At 33.7% G+C, this 19272-nt stretch overlaps 2 protein-coding genes across 4 annotated transcripts; both read right to left on the bottom strand.

The window, feature by feature from the left end:
- Nucleotides 1-610: 610 nt before the first annotated feature.
- LOC124824989 (uncharacterized) lies at nt 611-3953 on the bottom strand. 2 transcript variants are annotated; one of them, XM_047297520.2, is made up of 7 exons: nt 3722-3953; nt 3379-3645; nt 3128-3266; nt 2797-2911; nt 2529-2592; nt 2149-2409; nt 611-866 (listed from the first exon to the last, which is right to left on the bottom strand). In XM_047297520.2, the coding sequence occupies exons 1-7, from the start codon at nt 3860-3862 to the stop codon at nt 861-863; spliced, it is 993 nt and encodes a 330-aa protein (XP_047153476.1). In that variant the 5' UTR covers nt 3863-3953; the 3' UTR covers nt 611-860. The 2 variants fall into 2 exon arrangements, with proteins under 2 accessions (XP_047153476.1, XP_047153475.1); XM_047297519.2 differs by having other exon boundaries at nt 2149-2415; nt 3722-3951.
- A 974-nt stretch (nt 3954-4927) lies between these two features.
- LOC124824990 (ion channel POLLUX-like protein, putative (DUF1012)) lies at nt 4928-18360 on the bottom strand. 2 transcript variants are annotated; one of them, XM_047297521.2, is made up of 24 exons: nt 18172-18360; nt 17934-18010; nt 16115-16236; nt 15282-15568; nt 14339-14410; nt 14132-14207; nt 13924-14022; nt 13694-13848; nt 13500-13604; nt 12484-12570; nt 11037-11121; nt 10821-10968; nt 9859-9935; nt 9693-9773; nt 8173-8352; nt 7959-8072; nt 6575-6670; nt 6359-6482; nt 6216-6292; nt 6056-6103; nt 5906-5975; nt 5752-5825; nt 5301-5411; nt 4928-5217 (listed from the first exon to the last, which is right to left on the bottom strand). In XM_047297521.2, the coding sequence occupies exons 1-24, from the start codon at nt 18255-18257 to the stop codon at nt 5116-5118; spliced, it is 2553 nt and encodes an 850-aa protein (XP_047153477.2). In that variant the 5' UTR covers nt 18258-18360; the 3' UTR covers nt 4928-5115. The 2 variants fall into 2 exon arrangements, with proteins under 2 accessions (XP_047153477.2, XP_047153478.2); XM_047297522.2 differs by lacking the exon at nt 18172-18360 and having other exon boundaries at nt 16115-16267; nt 17934-17997.
- Nucleotides 18361-19272: the final 912 nt, after the last annotated feature.

Raw genomic sequence — 19272 nt, 5'->3', positions numbered from 1 at the left:
TTAGGAATTTCTTCCAAAAGAAACTGTGTCAAGAAAATGAAGAGCTTGTCTTCTAAAAGGGACAACATAAATCCATGGTAATAAATTTAAATTTCATGACTGGTAACATAAAATTTCTACTCATTTCCTAATGTTGGACTCGCCCAACCCCGCCAAACCTCGGACAAACCCGTTTTGTCATCTTCAAAATTGAATTTCCATAAAACAATATTACCATAAATCATTATGAAATAAAGGAACCTAAACAAATTTGAAAATAATAACTTTCACAAGAAACATTCATAACCTGAAACCATGACTGTTGGCATACTTATTCGATTATTCCAATAAAAATTTCACTTAATTCATAATACTATATTAAAAAATATAATTTTAAGTCACTGCCATTGGTTTTGTAATAAAAGTTTAAATGCCAATAATAATATGCTCCCTGTCAAAGATATATTTGATTCATTACTTTGCAGATCAGTTGAAATCCGAAACCATAAGGAAAAAATTATATGAATTCAAGTAAAAACAAATTGTATTTTAAGCCTAAACTAAAACATAGTATCATTATCCTCGAATCAATTTTGTTTCGTGCCATCTCTGCCGTATGCCAACTTGACAGTAAGCCGAAAAGGTAAAATATTATCCCACAGATAAATCAGAAGTTCAATATAATTTACAGTAAGCCATTGTTAAATATGAAGAGCCCACAGAAAAAGACAATCTATAGTAACAATTCTTGATCTAACCTAACAAAGTCAATACATATATGATCATCATATTGACCAGTGTGAAACAGGCTCCCACCACCAGATAAGACAACGAATTAATGTGATGACAAATCCAATTGCTTATGGTGATGCTTACCGCACCTAAAGCTGGAAAAAAAAACTACGTATTAAAGAGAGAATGAAGACAAAGGAAAGTAAATATTGCAAAATTATTTGATATCAAAAAACTACTTGCACATGTAGAGACAGGATGAAAACAAAGGAAAGTAAATATTGCATAATTATTTGATAATCAAGAAACTACTTGCACAAGACATCATTTCTACACAATGACGCTAAGATGCATAACTTTATTATCCTATACTTATTTGAAGAGTATTCCCGGTAGAAACAGGATAGTCAACCTTAAGACAGTACAGAGCAGCAGCCAAAAGAAAATGCTATGGGCACAGTGGAATGAAAGTTGTTCTAAAGATTATGAATACAACACATAAATGTTCAAAGAATGAAAACTATCAAAATTAAAGGCATATTCTCATTTATCATAAAAAAGAAATGATGTATACAAACAACCACCATCAATCTAGAGCAAGACTAACTAGTTAACCACAATAGAAGTCAAGGAGCATAGAAAAGGAGAGGGAAGGAATAGAGGTAGAAATTAATGAGGGGAAAAAGAATGGCATGGGCTCAAAATTATTGAGCTGTGGCATACACAACACAAAAACTGAATTTCTAGGAATCAGACCTACGACACATTAGGGAGCAGAGAACAACTATGGTCAGAAACAAACCATTCTGATAGTGTGTGTGAATAAAGAGAGGGTGAAATCCGTGGGTTGCAGCCTGCAGTTACTCTGAAAATTATCCGACCAAAAAATGCTCATACAGCCAGATAATTAGGGACCAAAGAAAAAGGTCATCCTAGGCCAAAAAATGATGCCAAGCAGATAATCGGATAAGTGGAGTCGACCACAAAACCACTGGCGCACATAAGAGGCTCACACAGCCAGAAGACCACCCTGCAGCTAGAATTAGGAGGGGTTTTCTGCTGGAAATTCAAAACTGAGGCGGAGATATTGTTTTTGGTCAAAGGAACATATAGCAGATAGATCAACAAAGTGAGAATTTTACGCCCAAAATTGGTGCAATACTGCAATTTCCTGTAATTCATGCCTACTCCATCATAACAGAATTTGGGGAGAGGGATCTGTGCAACTCGCATTGGCAGTGTGATAGCACCGTAATTGACCACCATGAACAGATTTAGTGCTCAATATGTGCAAGGAAGAAACTAAATAGACATGAACAGACTAAAGAGGGTGTGTAAAGATGCTTCAAAACCTAGCTATCAGCAATAGAATAGGAGGCTAATTTTCTATAAATGACCAAGGTTAATAAAACTCAAGACTAGGCAAAGGTAATAAACCTGTTTCTTTTTCTTCTTAGGTCTTCTCTTCCTCCGAGGTTTGTGAGCATCAGAGTTGGAGCTTAAACTACTTCCATGGCCTGTCCCTGATCTCGAGGGTCCCCTTACTTTGAAGTCTGAGCTGCTTTTGCTATTTGACGTGTTGCTCGATGTGGAAATATCAGATCTCTGTATGGATGAATGTTGACCAGAAGATGACCCAAACCTTGACAATTTCATATTTGAAGGGCGAGGAGGAGGCATCAAAGCTCTAGCAGAAATCTGCCTCTATAAAAAAGGGGCGAGATATTCAAAATTTGAAAATATTCTGTAACTATCTATTTCATGGTATGAAATATTGCAAATTAAAACTGACAAAAATTGCTACTCTTACTACAGACCTGGTTTTTTTCATCACTGGACATGCCAGACACACCTTTCCCAGAAGCACTAGAAGCCTGCTCTCTGCAACCAACAAAAAAAAATTAATACTGGTAGACTTCATCAAGATAAAACATGCTAGCAGCATCTTAATCGTTAGTTCCAAATTCCCTGGCACAATGCTGGACAAATGCGGAGTTTTCATATCAAAGGTAATGCACACAGTGTATATATGAAATTCTCGTTGATATGATTACTAAAGTAGTAAAACATCTCCCCTCCACTGACCTTGCACTTTTGTCTGTCCATTCATCATCTGCATCTGCTTCATCACTAGAACTCCCAGCAAGGAAAAAATCATCATCACTCAGATCCAACAGACCGTCATCCTCACTGCCAGTCTCTGCTACAGCAGCAGAAATCTTGTTGACATTTGATCGAACACAAATGTGGCATATTTAAAAGTATACAGCATAGCTTCAACCTAGTTTTCCTTATTTTATTGACAACTCGTATCAACAAGGTCTCACACAGCAAAAATCAAGCTCTTGAAGAGCACCGACATTCTAAATTCATAATTGATGACAATCAGTATTATAAAAATTCACAATTAATGAACCTTCTAAATCCTTGCCACTTGCAGCAGCTGCAATCAACCTATCTTCAATCTGTTTGCGCAGCCCATTCCTCCTGTCAACTATCTCTGAATCATCACCGCCGGTAAACAAGGGGACATATTTTTCATTCTTTGGAAAGTACTGCAAATTGAAATTAATTTTGAATAATAATAAGATTCTTTTTTCGGTCAATATTCGTCGTAATGTCAACGCAAGAAAAAAAAAAGTAAAGAAAAGAGCGCGGAACACGAACCATGACATATTGAAGATCTTGTTTTAGAGCGGAAAGCTGGTCAGAGTAAGGTTGGGCAGAAGAAGAAGAAGATGATGAAGAAGAGGCACGGTGCAGTTTCTCGAGGCGTCTGATTCGCCTTTCAATTTTCCTCCTCTCGAAGAACTTGATCTTCCGGTCACGTAAAAAAATCTTGCGTTCCGCAGCGAGGCGTGTGTGAATCTCTTGCTGCTTCTTCAGTGCTTCTAACTTTTGCTCTTGCGCTTCTCTCGCCTCGGGAGGCAGATTCTGCTTCACCAATTCCGAGAATGAATAGAAACGAATCGACAAGATGAAATAGGGATAGGAATAGGGTTAGGGTTACCTTTCGGAGCATACGCTCCAAGGATCGAATCTGGTTTTTGAGGGAAACGGAGGGCTTGGGTTTCTTGGCAACACCGAGAGGCTTCGAGTTCGATCGGCGCGTTGCACTCACGCGCCGCTTGCTATAAGCGCCGTGAGCCATTTTTCTTTTCCGAGTGTGTTGTTTTTTTTTGTTGTTCTGTACTCTCGCTCGCCTCTTATCTTACACGCCCAAAACCCCTTGGAGGGATTCGGTCTGAAATTTGAGATTGAATATTATTTGTAACCTTTTTTTAAATTTAATATTTCTTTTTCAACCTATTAAATTTTTGGTTGTTATTACTAATTAAAATTTATTAAAAATTTAAATGAATTTAAAATTGAGTTTCCTTATTTTTTTCTTTCAAACATAACTTTAAGGACAAATCTATTAAATAAATTGTGTTTGAATGGTTTTAAACCAATTTAACTTACTTTCTAGAGATGAAAAAATAATTTAGGCTGCAAAAAACTTATAATCCTAGATTTTCAACTGGATATTGATTTTTTTTCCTCTCTCAACATATATCTGACTTGAATTGGCTCAATTACATAAGATTACACTTCAAATTAAATATCGATTTTTTTCGTCCATTTCAAGCATGACCCAATTTAGACTAATCACACAAGAGCTCATAAAAATTTTAATTTTTGCCTTTTGTTTTTCCTTACAGTGAAAAGTCTTACATTATTTTAGCAAACTTTTATAATTAAAAAATTAAAATTTACAATAAGTTTTAAAATTAAACAAAAAACTACAAATAAAAAGTTAAAAGCAGTTTTCATTTAAAAAAAAACGAAAATTCATCTTAAAAAAAACCTACATTAAAGCAATAATTCTATATTTTTTTAATATTATAAAATTTAGACTTCAATACAAGTTTATCCCTCCGATTTAGATATTTTCCTACATATTTAAATTTACTTTTTAAATTCCTGAACTTTGAAAATTATCCTTTTAATAATCCTTTCAATACCTTGATAGTACAAAGTAAATAGTTAATTTAAAACCTGTAATTGGTTACAACATTTAATAGCTAGAATTTAATTTTTAATTTAAATACAAATTCATTTAAAATCTCTAGAAATAATTTAAAAAAAGAAAAAAGAGGGGGAGTTTTATATTAAAGAGGCCAAATGTAAAAACAAAAAGTGGCAAACAGCAGAGGAACAATGTAACCGGCAAGACTTGACACAATTGGTAGATAATAGATAAATAAATTCCTAGAACTTGTTACTAAAAGTCAAATCCCAGAACACATTAATATTGAATCATCCTGATTTGCAATCAATCACCTGGGTGCAATCATCAAATCAATGGCCCCAAATTTTGGGGATCAGAATTTTCAAAACAAAAAATCTTGACATGATTCAGCTTTACAAAACAACTGGTTGCTCTCCTTCAAGTTCAGATATGACTATCAAGGAGTCAGTCATTTCAAGAGAGAGAGATTCAGACTTGGGAACAGGGTTGATAACCTGAAATGGAAAAGGGTTTTGTGAGTACCATGTTGATATTCAAATGAAATACTAAAATTAAATTTGTACTATTGATGCCATACATTCTTTTTGTTCTTCACATATCCTATGGCTACTTCTCTCCTCAAATATGCTCTCTCAGAAAGCTCAGAAAATGATGGATTCTCTCCTTCTTTCATGTATAGACCAATATTCTGCAATGAAAAAGCAAGAGTCAACTGCACTGCTACAACAGCATTGTTTTTGTTTGTATTTTATGGAGTGGGTTGATGCTTATGTTCTAATTTAAAAGCCAGAAACTTTTATAATAACATGTCTATCTCATACCACACAGGTCGATGCTGTAAGCAAACTGGGACAAAATCAATTTATATCATTTACTTATTTCGTAAGTTGCATTATCTCAAAAGGAATGTCGGGAGATGAAGGAAGGAAAGTTCAAAGAAAGCATGACACTAAAGTCACACACATATTACCTTTCTTGGGGGGAATGTTTACAGAAAAGAAGTATCACAAGATGAACAAACATTTTACCTTGACATATATTTCGTCTCCATCTGCATCTAATACGTCTTTCCAAACATCATTTAGTTCGCTGTTCTCAGCCACTGATTTCAAGTTTGAAAAATAAATTTAACATTGATACGTATATTCAAACAAAACCAAAAAGATATTAAAGATTAATGACCTTGTGCGGTTACAAGGCTCATTATTTCCTCTGCTGCAATGTATGTCACTGATGGCTTGATTCTACTAATCTGCACCATTTCATATAATGTCATAACCAAAAGTTACCACAATATAAAATTTGAAAGGTTGAACAAAACAAAAGAATTACTTGTTTCCCCAGTTTTGAATCAACAATTTCCGCAACTAGATTATGCACCTGCAAAACATCCAATTCAATCCAACTATGTTTTATCCATATTGTAAGAATAACTAATATTTCAAAATGAATTTTTGCTTTCAGCGCAAGAAATAGAAGGTAAAAATATCACCTTTACTCCAAGTTTGTTGCAGATATTTTCAGCAAGGAGAAGAGAGTAAGCAGACAGTTTGTCTGCCTTAGATGGATCTGAAAAAAAAAAGTCATTGGTCAATCAAAGGCCATTTTCAGTCACAAGATTTTTCGCATAATTACCTCCAAGAAGCCATTCTCTGTCAGATATGACAGCAACTGATAAAGGAAGATCCTCGTTCTTTAAAGAATTCTGAATATTCATAATGGTTTCCTTTAAGGTGTCATAGTCCATGGGATTTCCAATCTACCAAAATTGAAAGAAGTGAAAGATCTCATAAAAAACAGCACCTTCCCGAAAAAAGTTTGAATACATTAATTGACTATAAAAGAAAATACCCTGTGAGAAACTCGGACATTCTTGAGTTTGTTATGACCACTGGTGTTGCACGCCTTAGTGATCCTGTCATCTAATGGTGTGTCTGATAACACTTCCTGCATATTATTTGTAATCAGAAATGGTAAGTATTGAACTTTCAAGTGAATTCATAAATAATGTAGAAAGAGGAAAAATTAAATATAACACCACAAACAGTATCTTACACCCTAAACCATCTACAATGTCATGACTTTGCTGGTAGTTGTTAAGAAGATAATTTTAAGTCTAATTCAATTCTACAAAACTGACTTATAAGGTGATGTTTACACTTACATATGTTTTATTATAAATAAAGTAACCTATGTGTATTGTTTACACAAGAGATTAATTTCATACATAATTTTTCACTACATTCAATAGTAATTCAAACTCAAGATGAATACACATCAGTAGCACAAGTATGTAGTTTGGAGGGATAATGGATTTTAGATTAACATAAATATAGTAGAAGTAAACCAGCTTAGATCCTTTAAAGTGATAGTCCAACTTGATTCACAACATAAATGTGCAACACATGCAGCATTTGGCAGATATGTTAGAATGGGATTGGAACATATTACATGGGTTATATTATATAGTTTTTTGAAAAGGACATACTAGAATCAAAATATAAGTAGATATTATATATAACCAATTATTCTCTTTTCTTTATTGTTCAGTTTGTTTGTACATTACTATTATTATATATAGCCTTCTCTTCTTTGCAAACATACATCTTGATTCAATGAATGTTTTTCTCTTTCCCCCTAAACAGGACATTAGCAGGACCAAAGGTTGGAAAATAAAACTGTTTAGTTCTACCAAAAGGGTGCAATAGAAGAGAATAAATTAAAATGTTCCATTCCGTTCTATGTGCCAAACACCACCTTAGAATCACACGGTCTAAATTGGCACCAACCACAGTGAGGTTACAAGAACTTGCTAGCAAGTGGGGAATGATTGAGATTCATTCACCAACTTGAGAGGTTGTTGTAAATAGACATTAATTTAGGATGGACTATTCATGGTATATATTCAAAATTTCAAATCATATTTGTTATTATCAGGATAGATTTTATGTTTTTTATTTTTCTTTTTTCCTTAAATAAGTTTAGCCTATCAATATGGATTAGAGCTTGTACTGGAAATATAGATTTGTATTCAGTTTTCTTCTCCGAGTAAGAGATTCAAATATATGGAACTTACCAAAACATTCCAGGCCCAATCGAGATTAGCCATTAATTATTACTGTTATTATTATTTGAGGGGGGGTGGGGGTAAGAGGAAGAACATTTTATTTATCTCCCCAATTAGAAAAAAAAAGAGTATATATCAACAAAGATTCTCAGATATTCAAGGACGTACCAAAACACTTCCAGGACCAAGATAGTTATCATACTCTTGGATCATTTCTAGGGCATCCGGGCGCCATCCAAGTAAAAGAACGCATTCTTTTGGGCCAACATTCCCTTCTGATGCCTACATGATTATAACCAATAAAGGTTAACATTTCAAATAGAACACAAGGTATCGTGCTCAATCAAAACATGTATACAACAGAGAAGTGGAAGTGCCATACCTTGGAACCTGTTCTAGTAGGACGTTTTACAATATTAGCAAGCCTAACTTTACTCATTTTGACGGCATGTTCCACATCCTTTTCAGGTATGTATTCATTATGAATTACATGTGTTCCTTCTTTCCCATTTAGGGTTACTTCTGGATTTTTAGCACTCTGAAGGGATCCAATAAACAATACCTAAAAAGGAAAGGTAAGCAGTATCAAAACGTATTCTTGTAAACTCTCACAGTTGACTAACGTAAAATAAAATTTATTCAACATGTCATTGTCCTGTTAGTGGACTGGACGGCCTCCGGCAGTGATCAGGTTTGATCCCACCATTGTCAATTTCTCCCATACACAGTCTCTCCTCCCTATCCCCTTCCCTGATTCCCACTTAGTATTTCGGGTAAGCAACAGCTAAGTTTGAAAATAGTATTTGTAACACACATCCTTGCCCAGGAAATCAAATATAGATTACTATTCCAATTGGACCTACAAGAATCTAGTGAATTAAGATGCAACATAAATCAATGAAGATTTAAGTAAAATAAATTTATGATAAGCTCGTTTATTTTTACTTTTACACGTCCTTAATATACTGAAAAAAGAAAAGTTATAGTAAAATATGACATGAAGCTCACAAAAATACTTTTCTAAAACCCAAAGACAGACTATGGTTTAAATTGTCATGCATAGAATAATTTAGGCATAATTAGAATTTGGCTCCTTCTAGTTTCGAAATTTAAACATTGATCGATTTGGATCGGACCAATTTGACAAATTTAATCATAACATGTAAATGATTCAACACTCTCTCACTCTTTATTTATAATAGATAAATAGACAAAGTTAATTTGTAATAATAATGCCAGCCTAGGCTCTATTTGAAGAAAGCAAAAGTGTGGCAGTGGGAAAGGATATGTTTAAAAGTAGTTATAATTCTTGCATAATGTTTTTAAGAGAAATAATTTGCTTATTGTTTTCTCATAATTAAACTTAGTAGTTTCAGAAAAGTATCAGAGTCACATTTAAGTTTTAATAACAAATGGACCATTAACCAAGAAACTCTCATAAATTTCATTCCAAAAAGGTAAAACGGAAAGATATCTATACATCTATACATATCTATATATCTCTGCATCTATACATATTAATAAAGAGGATTCTCTTTGTAACAATTTTATAACCACCATTTTTAGTGTACAAAATTTATTACCAATTCTACCCTTATCAATATATCTCGTTTTATTATTTTACCCTTGAGGTTTTATAACTATTTTTTTTAAAACTCAATTAACTACTTGTAATAAAAAAACTATCTATATTATAAAAATTATTTATTTCATAACTACTTCTTAAGAACATATTTCTTTTAAAATCTAATAATGTTTTTTTATTTTAATAATTATGATAAGAACTAATTTTCTATTTTTTATTATCATAATAGAAAAGTGGATACACATTAACACAGGCACATGTGTTTCCACTAGTCATAGAAAGAAGAATTAGACTAAGTTATGTATTAGTCTACATACTTTGTCAGCTTTCTGCAGAATTTCACCATCGTTTGGGTGAAAGTTTAACTTCCCACTCCGGTAAAGACCACATACAACGACCTGGAATAGTATCAAGGTAGAAAGCATTAAAAAGTCTACAATGCAATTACTTCAGATAAGAAATACATTTGAATAAAGTAATTACTTCTTGAAATTTATGTCTTATTTGCCTGTAAGTCATTCCTTCTACGTTAGGCAAGCTACGAAGATTGAATACATTTTCTGCAAGTAGAACTAAAAATTAGAATTTGAGATTATGTAGATCAACTGAAAAAATATCATAGAAGGTTTAACCATTTTTCAAATTTAAGGAAAATATCTCAGTCTTCTTTTGTGTAATACCAAGTAAACTAGGAAATGGAACTCCAAAGCAAATTAGAGGATAAAAGAAATGAAAAACACTTTAATATGTTCATATATCTTAGAATTTGAAACTAGAGTCAAAATCAATTTTCAAAACCAACTTATAAAAAATAAGGGATGTTCAAGCTTTATAAGCTCTATTTAAGTCGTATATCTTAGTAAACACCCCCCTTGAGACTGCAATTAAGGTACCCAAAGAAACCACAATTAACACACCACTTCATGTTAGAATATCGTCTAAGAAGCTGGGGAATAGCAATATGAGTGGCCCTGCAATGGATCTAATATAGACTCTAACATCATCATAGAATTTGGGCTTAAAGCTTAACTCCGTAAAATCAGAAAACAAGGTGATAATCGCTTAAAATTTATACACTCTATTTAAGTCATATCTCTAAGCAGTTTTAGACTAAACAAATCCCTTCAGAAACGCAATTAAAGCAATCCCCAAAGATACCACAATTTAGGCAGAATAAGGGTACCAACAATTAAGGAAATTTTCCACCAGTTCATTTTCATTGATAACAACTAATTAAAGTATAGAAACCTGCTAAATGTATAATTTGGTAGCTGCTAGGTCCAATTCACAAACTATCAAAAGAAAATTTAAGTTATGCAAAAATTTGTTCTGAATTATTTTGGCAGAACATAAAACAAATACAAAACAAACATTAAAGAAATAGGGAAATAAGCAATCTGTATGAACATGACATGCATGAAATTTACAGAGCATAATTGCAGTACTTCGATAATTTAGCAAGTGCCTGTAGATCTTTATAAGTCCCTTCTGCCGAGAGCATTGAACAAATAGTTTGGATGCAACATTTTCTACTGGCTCTACTTTCAATGCTGAGATTGACTTCATCAACTCACATGTCCTGGAACTTGAAACCTACATTCATTAATTAATAAATTTTCTGCTCTTTTAGTTTCACACAAAGCTGCTCGTAAGTAACAAACCTCAACTATAGTGGGGACAGAATCCATGTTTGGAATTGGTTGAAGGGCTAAAACAGAAAGAAATGCATCTGTGTCAATTTCGTACCTAACATACAAACAATATGAAATCCATTAGCTTCGTTGAAGTGAAATTCAGCACATGACAAAAGCCAAATTAATTAAAAAGTAGTTAGTCTACTAATATGGTGCCATCTATATGAACAAATGAACTTTGTGTGGCTTGTAATTTGTCTGCATGGAATAGATGAAAAGTCAGAGAAAAAGCTCAACAACAACAAATGTTAACCAGTTTATCCATTTGAAGAAAAGTGTGGACATTAGAAAGGGGAATAGAATTGCCATAAGCAGGATGCATAACTTGATATTAATGTGAGTAGTGTCTTGCAGTTAGTACAAGTCTAGGTAAATAAGTAAAACACTCTTAATATAACTATCTAACAAAACAAATTTACAAACTGTTCAATTCTCAATATTTTCTCATTGATTAAAGTCATTAAATCCTTGGACAAACTCCTCAACAAAATTTGTATCTGTAGCTGAAGATGAAGAAGAAATAACATGCTTATGTCACATTGTTGAAATGGTTTGATAAACATAGATTGTGAGATACCAACAAAACCACGTGAAATTTACAGTAGATAATAAGACAGAACTTAGTGACCCAAAGAAATACAGGAGGTTTAAGGAAAATTTGAGTAATTTGACAGGTTAGACACTATTTTCCCAGTGACTTTTAGAAGCCATACATATTCACCATAGACAACCCAATCAAAAGCTCTAACTCTAATAACATATCCTATGCACCAAAATAATCAGTACTCGGTACAGTGCTGAAGCTGAATATCATACTTTGGCAAAAACAACTTGTGAGCTGATGTTGATTCATTTTCTGCCAAACACCTTACTAGTGTAATTATGCAGTGATAATCAGGCTGCTAAGCATATCTAGTAACAAGCAACTGAAAAATTTGTTTACAAAGTCTTGCTCTGGAATTAGAATTAGTTTAGATGTAACAAGCAGTGCTTGACCAACATTTGTGATCTAGCTTGAGAAGAAGTGTTCAAATTAGTCTCTGATTCATCAGGACATGTGCTGGGCATATAATAACTAGTGACTCTAGCTTTGCATAAAGAAAGACATACCCATAGTGCCTAATCATTCAAATTAGCTATTATTCCCTCTTCCAGATGTCTCTCTCTCTCCCTCGGATCTTTCTCACCCTTTCCCCTATAATAACTTTAGCAATCACTAATAATTAAAATTCAAAACCAGTAACCACTATTCCTAAGATAATTATAGTAAAATTACAAAATAGCAATTTTCTCTATCATCAATATCTACCCGAATGCTTTTCAATAATAAATTCGTGGAAAAAAGTCTACTGATTTCAATTTAAGCTGCTCTATAACCACCTAACGATAACAAGCTAAGTAGATCAACTCTTACCGATCCCCTTTTGTTGGCAGTATAATTATTGCACGTGCCTTGTTGGCTGCTGCTCTTTCAAATGATTTTGTTAAACTAAGACTGCAACTGTAAAGCCCAAAACATTCAAATTAGACCTCAAAAAATTTATGTGAGAAGGAAAAAGAAGCAATCCAAGACTCAGAAAGCCCGAAATATAGCCTTTGTGCTTTATTTGCCATTAGGTAGTTATTTAGGAAGTTAGGGGTCTAAATAATTAAAGTTTCTGTAGTATATCTTTGGGCACTGTTCTAGAAATGTGGTCTACAAACCATATTATTCTAGTAAAATTTAACCATTATGTTAAGTCTAATAAACATTTGAGACATGAAAGAAAATAAGTTTCAAATCAATTCAACATACGAGAATGACTCATGACTTTTGCTTTTACACAACAGTAATAAACACTCACAAATTTACGTAGTTCTGTAACCAAGTGTGGGAAAAATTGAGAGCTTTTCTAAATGTTGGTTTGTGAAGTGTCTAATGAATTGTTTAGTGCAGTCATTAATTCTTATTAACTTTGAAAGGCTTGGAAGGGCCAGAAAAAGGAAAGTTCCATGATGGTGCAGTGTTTCTGTGGTGTATATGATTATAGCAGACTGCTTGGATTTTCTAGGGTACATCTTACTCTTACTGTGGTGATGAGATATAATAATGTTAATAGTTTCTTTTTGTTGCTCTAATCTCTCAGTCAGATATCAGTGGAAGTGCAGGGCTGAATATTATTGTGTCGATGACCTGACTTCTATAATTGAAAATTGAAGCTAAAGGAACTAAGTTGCTCTCATAATAAAATGGAATTAAACACAAATAATAATCTTATAATCTTAAGGCACTCACTTTCCAACTCTATTTTACATTCTCTAAAAGGAACATTTACCAAGATCAATCAAATGGAGCAGAAAAGTCGTGGCTGGCTTAAGAGTAGAAACAAATAATAATTCTACAAAAAGGTCTTTCCATGATTAAAATAGGAAATTACCCAGCATTGATACCTCTTGCTAAGGACATCAATATGATTTAAATCTTTTGCAATATTGTCAGCTATCCTATCAATCTGTTTTCTTGGAAGATCAGACATAAGAAGGATTCTCTGCCTCCTGCACAGAGATGAAAAACCATATTGCAGAAGCCAGCAATGAGGACACAAGTTAAAGGCAATGACAACTACCTTGTCTGAACCATTTACCTAGCAGTAGCTGTGCCTAAGCGAACAGCAAACTCATGATACTTATTTAACTGCTTTAATATGAAGGGAAGATGACTATTCATCCCACAGATAATGATATGATCAGTCTCCAGAACTTGCATTTGGGCACCCTCCCTGAGCTTTTGCATATTACTCTGTTAAGATGACTGAAAATTAATAGCACACAAAGAAAATATTGCTTAATGAATGCTTAATGCTTCAGAATTTACCCTAAATTGTTCAGTCATCGTACTTAGAAGTCGAGAGTAAAACAATATGCCCCATATTGCTAGAAGTAAACCAACAACACGCTCAACACGTGTTGATTGCTGTAGATCAACAAAAAGTATGATTTTGTTACACGGTAAATTCTTATAAACAATGTAAAAGGGATGAATAAAAACCCAGATTATAAAGTCCACAACAAAACCAACATACTTTTAAATGAGTAGATGATGAACACAGACATGCCCAGGCTTCCCAGAGACAATCTTCCAGAGAATTTTTATTGCCCCTGGATAATTTAAAATGATCTAGATTAACAAATATAGATAACAACAGATAATAGTTGTTGGCAAAGGAGAGAAATAAAAATTGAACTTGGAAGTCAGAACACTCTTAAAACAGTGACCTAACTATGATTACCTTAACTTGAAGAACATAACACCACCAACAATAACAAATGAGAAGCATGCCACTAGGAGCACCACAAGGAACCTGAAAGAGTCCATATGATTGTTTCAAACAAGTATGTATAAATCATTAGTTTTTTTTTAAATAACTAGTAGTTGGTAACATAAACAAGACCCACTAGCTCCATTCATAGAATGAAGCCGCTCATTTTACATACTCTAGAAAGTGTTCGGAAAATTTTCAATTAGGCTTCTTGGCCACAAATAAGTAACCTCCTTAGTCCTTTGGAATTGCTGCAATAAAGTAATGCAGGTGCTCGAAAGCAAAGCACCCAAGGAAGCAATGCAAAATTTCCTACCCAGAGCTATTTTTGAAGAATGGATGGTTCCTGCAACACTTTTGTGTTCCTCTCCATCCCTAACCATATGCACTAAATCCCTGAAAAATAGTCATGTTCCTCCAGAATAATCCAGTTTTCTTTCCTAGGAGCTCAATAGTTTTACCAAAAGCTGCTAACAAACTTTCTTATAATATAAAGTAAACTAGCAATTTCAGATCCACCAGATTAACAATTAATTCAAGAATAGATGACCGTAAATCCCAAAAGCTTTAACAAAGAAAGTTGGATTCTGTTTAGAGTAAATTTGTGAACATTATAGCATTAGTTACTTGGTGTAAAATAAACCATTTTAGCAAGACAATGCACTAAAAGTGCACACTAATGCCAATCATTTGCAAGATGACATATATAACAAATCATTTGCCTCATAACCATGTCATAACATATTATTGCTGCTATACATGTGTATGTATGTGTATAATCATCTTATACCCAAACACACCAAAATATGTAATCAATGCTAGTAATAGGCTTTAATAAAGTGAGGAGCATTAAATTTATTAACCAGTAAACAGAAAAAATTCAAAAGACAAATATATGAAATGATTGACTTACGTGGCAACATTTCGCTCAAGCTGGATGTTGAATAAGTATAACATCCGTGCTAAGCTCCATCTAATATCATGAAAAGAAGGCAAGGACACATCTAAATTAAGAGGCTTAGGTTTATTCAAGGCATTAGAAACACAAGCAAGAGGCAAGCTTGTTGCGATATGAGTCTGACACAAGTATGGAAGAAGTGCCTGGCCAGCTTTTATCACCAGATCACACAACTGCTTATGGGTCAATCTCAGTATGATGTAAAAAGACATAAATTGTACCATGCTTCCAGCCTGTTGACCCTGCAGCACATATTGTATTTTGAGAGATTTAGTTAGCACTAAGTGCTGCAAAGTCTAGCAAGACAAATCCAATAATACATCAATTTATCCAACATAATTGAGCATGATACAACCATGATATTGACTTAGCAAATAATCTGTAGAAAACATATTTCAAAAATCCTTAGTTGCACAAAGAAACAGTGATTCATGGAATACAAGGATTTTCTTTTAGCCAATATCACTATCATTGATTTTACTTACCCCACTATCAAACATTATTGACAGGAATAATGTAAAGGACTTTTAGTGACTAAATTATAGCTGTTCTTGTGCACAACATGCTTCAAAATAAGGAAAGGGAGAAAATGCAGTAATATTAACACTTTAGCAATAAATAACATTCATCATCAAATACAACCTTGAACTGCATGTTTGAAAAGAAAATTGAAAAAGGTATATATGAAACATAAACAGAAGGAAGAACGTGCACTTAATCAAATGAAAATAACACAGTTACTATAATAAATTCAGACCATTTTCCAAGTTTTATCATAAATTTCTCACCTGAGAACTTCTATTATTTTTCTTCATCCAAAAAAACTCGGTGCCCAAATTTTCTGGGACATGTTTGTAAGTGTTCGAACTTGACTTAACTTCTAACCTGTGAGAATTAACCTCCCGTCTCCCTACATGGATTTCATCCTTTCACCTTTAGTTCTAGGTAAGAACAGCCAATAAAATTAATCCACAATTTTTTTCAAATCAAACAAAAAAGAGAATAGATCACAGGAAACAGAAAGATGGATGATGAAAAGGAAAATATCTAAATATGAATCAACAAAACTAAGTTCTCCCAAAAGAAAAGAAGGGTTAAAAAATAAACATAGCTTATTAGAGATAAAAAAAAATCAAAAAAACTCCACTAAGACAGTGTTGAAACTCATGGTAAGAACATTTTAGAAAAAACAATTTAAACTTGTAAAAAAGTAGATAGAGATCAATCCATAACCATCTTGAAAAATCCACTAAGATCTACACACAAAAAATAAATAAATATAGCCCAATATATGATGGAAACGAAGGTTTATGGTATTGGCAATGTGAATCACTAATCTTTTCATACTTGCATGAGTTTCTTGGTGTGTGATGTATATATCATGAGCCCAATCTGAAAGCAAGTGGAAGTGATCTCCTTTCTTTTTTATGAAGCTAGCATTGTAAGAAAAACGATAAAGGCTCAAACAGGAGATTTCAATATCAGTAAAAACAGCAAAAACATGTGTCTCATCATAAACAGACAAACAACCGCAACAACTAAAGCTTAAAGTACAACATAGTTGACGACTCAATTGAAACCATTGATAGAATAAAAATAAGAGACGGAAGTACGACTACACGATTTAACAGATTTAAAGAATTTAAGAATTGTGACCCCAGTTGGATCACTTGTTTTATAGTTTCACAAACATGAGAAGAGAACAGTGCAATACATCAGAACTAGCACAGAACAAGTAACTAACTTATCAAATCACATGCAAAAGCCTTCACAAAAAAATAGAGGTCGAATAAGAAGCACGTAAGAAGAAAAGTAATAAAGTACTACCTCTGCTTCAGACTAAATTCAATAATTTGACTTGGTTCTGTCCTATGGCATACAAATATTAGACTTAACTCTATCCTACGGTTTTCAATATTAGACTTGACTCTATCCTATGCTATTCAATTATTAGACTTGACTCTATCCCTTTAAATCACATGACATTTTATCTACTTCACATGATGACAATTAATGTCTTTTTAGTCCCAAATGTTTGAAAACACTGGAAAGCTGAAGCCATCCTCCTAAATGAAATATGAAATTACGAATATCACAACTATCAGTTGTCAAAAAAAATCTGTACTCATGGAACTAAAAGTTCTATATAAATATTTGTTGACAGAAGAAGAGAAGAGCAGAGGAAGAAAACTATGTGTAGCGGCAGGTTAGTGAGTTAAAAGCCGACGCCAGAAGCAGAACAGGGTTAAAGAAAGTGAAAGAAAGAATCTCATCAGCCATTTACAAGAAATACCAATGATTAGGAAATGAGTAACATAATACCAAGTCAAACACTAAGTTACAAGTTTGAGACAAAGCGGTAACTCGTAAAGTGACAGAAATGATTAGGAAAAATGAATTAGGCCAATTTAGATATACAAAATTGAACTGGAGCTTTTTGTTTGAGTGAAATTTAGTGCCACAAACGACAATTTTAAGTAGGAACATAAACCTCCATTCAGTTTAACGGCAAACAAGTCAATAACATCTTACCCTACAGAAACTTAACATTGATAAGTTTAAGATCTTGTACACTCAATAAAGCAGCAGTTGATTCACGAGGCTCACCTCCAGCGAGCGCTCTAGGACCACGCATGTGTAATGCTGAGGATTTGATCCAGCTGAAGTGACAGGGCATATACCTCCTGTGAAGCATCACAAGCAATTAAACAGAAAACTCTCCGTATAACACACTCATCTAAAACCCATAAGACCAATTCTAAGGTAATCTACTTTGAGGACATGCAAATCCATATTTAGATATCTATGGTGTGTATGGAGAGAAAGAGAGAACATAAGGGTGTGCCTGGAATTGCAAGTGATTGAAGAGAGATGGGTGTAAGTTGGTGGTAAAATCCATGGCTGGCAGCTTTGCAGGTGAAGGAGAAGCATTGTTCCCTGTGCCACTGGGAGAGATCAGAAGGGTCTGACAGAAACGAACAGAGGAAAACGTTGAACGTCGGATAGTTAGTAAAAGGAAGAAAGGACTGAGGGAGTGAAATACTATGTAATAATTAATTATTTAATTAATAATATATGAAGAAAATCTGACACGAAAAGAAAAGGAGGAGGAAAGTGTGCATTAATACGAAGTGGGGTAGTAAAGTAGCGCAGTACCAAAATTAAAACATCTTGCAATTAAACGAATTGAAAACAACTACCTCACAAAATAACAAAAACTTGTGACTGCAAACATGAGCAATCCCTTTCAGGATTTGGACATACTTAACTTAGTGATGGTCCTGCGTCCTGCGTCCTGATTCCTTTGGTGTTATTTATATGTAACAACTCATTCCAAACACAATAGCTGTATTTTCTAACAAACGAATTTGAATATAATATCTTCTTATATATTTAATATGTATTTGTTTATGTACTCTATTTACCGATGATAATAAGACTAATGGTTCTCGCATAGAGAAAATTAATTAATCAAAAGTATTTAAAAAAACTAACTCAAAAGTGTCAGAATCCATTTAAAACCCACTAAAAACTCCATTCGAGTGGACGTCAGGTGTAAGCGATCGGAGCATCTGAAGTTTAGAAAGTGGAAGACAGGTGTGTGATACATATTGGACGAACGGTTTGGACGGTAGGAGTAAAACTGAAACTTTCAAATTTTCGTGCCACTTCTCTGCATGCACCATCCATCTTCAACCTTCTGAAATCTCCTTCTCTCTACATCTCCTTCATCTTCTCTCTAAGAAATTCTCACCTTTTCTTCCTCCGATCATCATTCAGGCACCGTTTCTACTTCTCCGGTGTCAAGGGCTTCCGTTTGAGTCGATCGGTTTTGGGTTCTGAGTTGGTAAGTTCTCTCTTCCCTTAGCCGTGTGGTTTTTCTTGAACATGCAAACCAAGTTTCTGGGTGCATGGGTTTCTTTTCATATTCTGAACGATGTTCTGT

The sequence above is a fragment of the Vigna umbellata genome, chromosome 8 (genome assembly GCF_029865625.1).
Source record: "Vigna umbellata cultivar VRB3 chromosome 8, Vumbellata_1.0, whole genome shotgun sequence".
In the NCBI taxonomy this organism is placed as follows: Eukaryota; Viridiplantae; Streptophyta; class Magnoliopsida; order Fabales; family Fabaceae; genus Vigna; species Vigna umbellata.
The sequence above is the reverse complement of the archived record's forward strand: the minus strand, read 5'-3'. Positions and strand labels throughout refer to the sequence as shown.